At 35.4% G+C, this 2,658-nt stretch overlaps 1 protein-coding gene across 1 annotated transcript; it reads left to right on the top strand.

Moving 5' to 3' along the window:
* Window positions 1–714: 714 nt before the first annotated feature.
* On the top strand, window positions 715–2,268 carry LOC119675078 (putative inorganic phosphate cotransporter; the record flags this gene model as incomplete). The annotated part of the gene is made up of 3 exons (XM_038086265.1): window positions 715–861; window positions 925–2,004; window positions 2,075–2,268. Coding segments are annotated over 3 exons (1,404 nt in total), but the record flags the coding sequence as incomplete, so codon positions are not given.
* Window positions 2,269–2,658: the final 390 nt, after the last annotated feature.

Raw genomic sequence — 2,658 nt, 5'->3', positions numbered from 1 at the left:
TTTATGATTACTTTTTGAGACGGGCTAATAGTGAGTGAACCCATACTACCCTCTGCCGACAGTTCAAGGGGTACATGGCCCATCGATTTCAAATTCAAATCCTCTGACTTGATACACAGAAGTAAATCAGAGGTATCTCGGTTGATATCTATCTTTACAGGGCACTGGACCATAGGATGGCATGGAGCTAGACTGAGCCTACCACTACAAGAGTCTACTAACTCTCGAAGAAAGGACACAAGAAAACCTGTTGTGTCTATGTCAGTACCTTTTCCCATCTATTCAGAATTTTTATTTATTCATTACTTTGGAAACTAAAAAACTGAGGTCATTAAAATGACCTGTGACCTATAAGCCTTAGCTTCAAACATAACATCCTTCGTTTGAAGAATCCATCTCTTTACAAATGATATGGTTTTGTGAACACTGTTGCCATATGTATATATGTCAAGCCGGAGACTTATTGAATGATTTAATGTATATATAAGCTTAGTTCCATAAGAGTATAGTGTTTCAAGATATACACACTCAATTTCATTCATTAGCTTAAAATAATTTTCCATGAAATTACAAGCAGTTCTCGTCCTAATTTTTTAACAATTTAGATCCTTTAATCTCATTTTAATTTCTGAATCACTTTTAATTTAACAAAATGCTTTGAATCGAACTGCTTTACTATATATGGAATAAAATTTTATTCCTTACAATGTTTTTATTCCTTCAGGATCATATTTTGGCATGCGACACTTGCAGTGTTTATTACTTTTTAATGGCTTGGCCGTTGGCTATGCAATGCGCGTAAATCTTTCGGTTGCGATTGTGGCCATGACAGATGAAAATGGTGAGGGTATTGATTTTACTGTGAGTTGACTTTAAATAATATTTATTAGCAAATATCCTTTAATAACTTCTCATAAAAATAAGGTTTACAATTGGACAGAGCAAATAAAATCGTTTTTGCTGAGCAGCTTCTTTTGGGGTTACTTTATTACTCAAATACCAGGTGGTCAGTTGGCGGTAAAATTTGGTGGTAAAATGGTTTTCTTCTATAGCATACTTATAAGCTCGGTACTAGCGGTACTGACACCTCTCTGTACACAATTTGGTGATTGGAAATTATTATTCGCGTTGCGTGCCATACAAGGACTGAGTCAAGGAGCGCTATTTCCAAGCACACATACAATTCTGTCGAAATGGGCGCCTGAACAAGAACGTGGCATTTTGTGCACATTTTGTTATGCGGGAACTCATTTTGGCTCGGTTATAATATTTGCCATAAGTGGTTTTATTGCCGCATCTCCATTAGGCTGGCCAGGTATATTTTATGTATCTGGTGCACTAGGTTTTCTTTGGCTTGCTGTGTGGTTCATATTGGGTGCGGATAGACCCAGTGATTGTAAGTCAATATCGAAAGAAGAGCAACGCTTGATTGAGGACTCAATAGCTGAAAAACAATTTGAAACTCCAGTGAACCAGAATTTAAGAACGCCGTGGTGGAAAATCTTTACATCTGTTCCAGTATTAGTTTTAATTGTAGTACACTGTGCACATAATTGGGGATTTTGGACGCTGCTAACACAAATTCCTACCTACATGAAATTTATATTAAACAGAGACATTAAAAGCAATGCACTGTTATCCACTCTACCTTATTTAGCAGTACTTCTGCTTTGTTTTGTATTCTGTTACGTCTCCAATATATTTACTAAGTACCGCATTCTGAAGATTGGAACGAATAGAAAGATATTTAACACAATCGGCCAGTGGATACCTGCGTTAACACTGATCGCTTTAGGTTACGTACCATCAGATCAGGTTAATTTAGCCGTAGCTGTGCTTACCATCACAGTCGGGGTTAATGCTGCCTCATTTTTAGGCTTTCAAGTAAATCACATTGATTTGAGTCCAAATTATGCTGGTATCTTAATGGGTATCACTAATTGCGCGGCTAATATAATGAGTATTATAGCTCCTTTGGTTGTGGGCTTCGTAGTCAGTGATGAGGTGAATATATAATTTTAAATTATTTTATTTAATTTAGCACAGACTAAACGCTATATTAACTAACTTACAGACGAATCCTCAACAGTGGCGTACTATATTTTACATAGCTGGAGGTTTTTATTTTATTGGAAACTCACTTTTCATTATTTTTGGTAAGACTCGTGTACAAACGTGGAATGAATCTCAGAGCTCATCACAGGAAATGAAACCAGTAGCGCAAAATATAAATGATGTTAAGGTTAATTAAATTGTATGTAACATAAAAGAGAGTTCAAGAAATAAATTAAGAAGAAAATTTACATGTCGTAAAACAGCGTTTGTTACTAATTTAAATACGAAAAGGGGTTCAGGGCATGACGAAATTACTAAAAAAGCACTTTTCGGATAAGACAACTCAACTCCTTATGTCATGAAGTGAAAAGTATAACCATTATTGATGTAACAAATATTTACGAACATCAATTTAGTAAAGACTAGGCTAAACACTAAAAAAAACTAGACATTAGAACAAACACTTAGAAAGAAATCTAATCTTGTCTGTGCTGCATTTTAGAAAAAGCATCGCCATGCTATAATCGGAATCAGGATGTAAAATACACAAGCGATTGCTTATGTGATATGTCTACAATCTTCTGCAATTTTGCATAAGGGATT

This window comes from Teleopsis dalmanni, chromosome 2, assembly GCF_002237135.1.
Source record: "Teleopsis dalmanni isolate 2A chromosome 2, ASM223713v2, whole genome shotgun sequence".
Taxonomy (NCBI): domain Eukaryota; kingdom Metazoa; phylum Arthropoda; class Insecta; order Diptera; family Diopsidae; genus Teleopsis; species Teleopsis dalmanni.
Note: the sequence above shows the minus strand (reverse complement) of the source record. Positions and strands in the feature narration are given on the sequence as shown.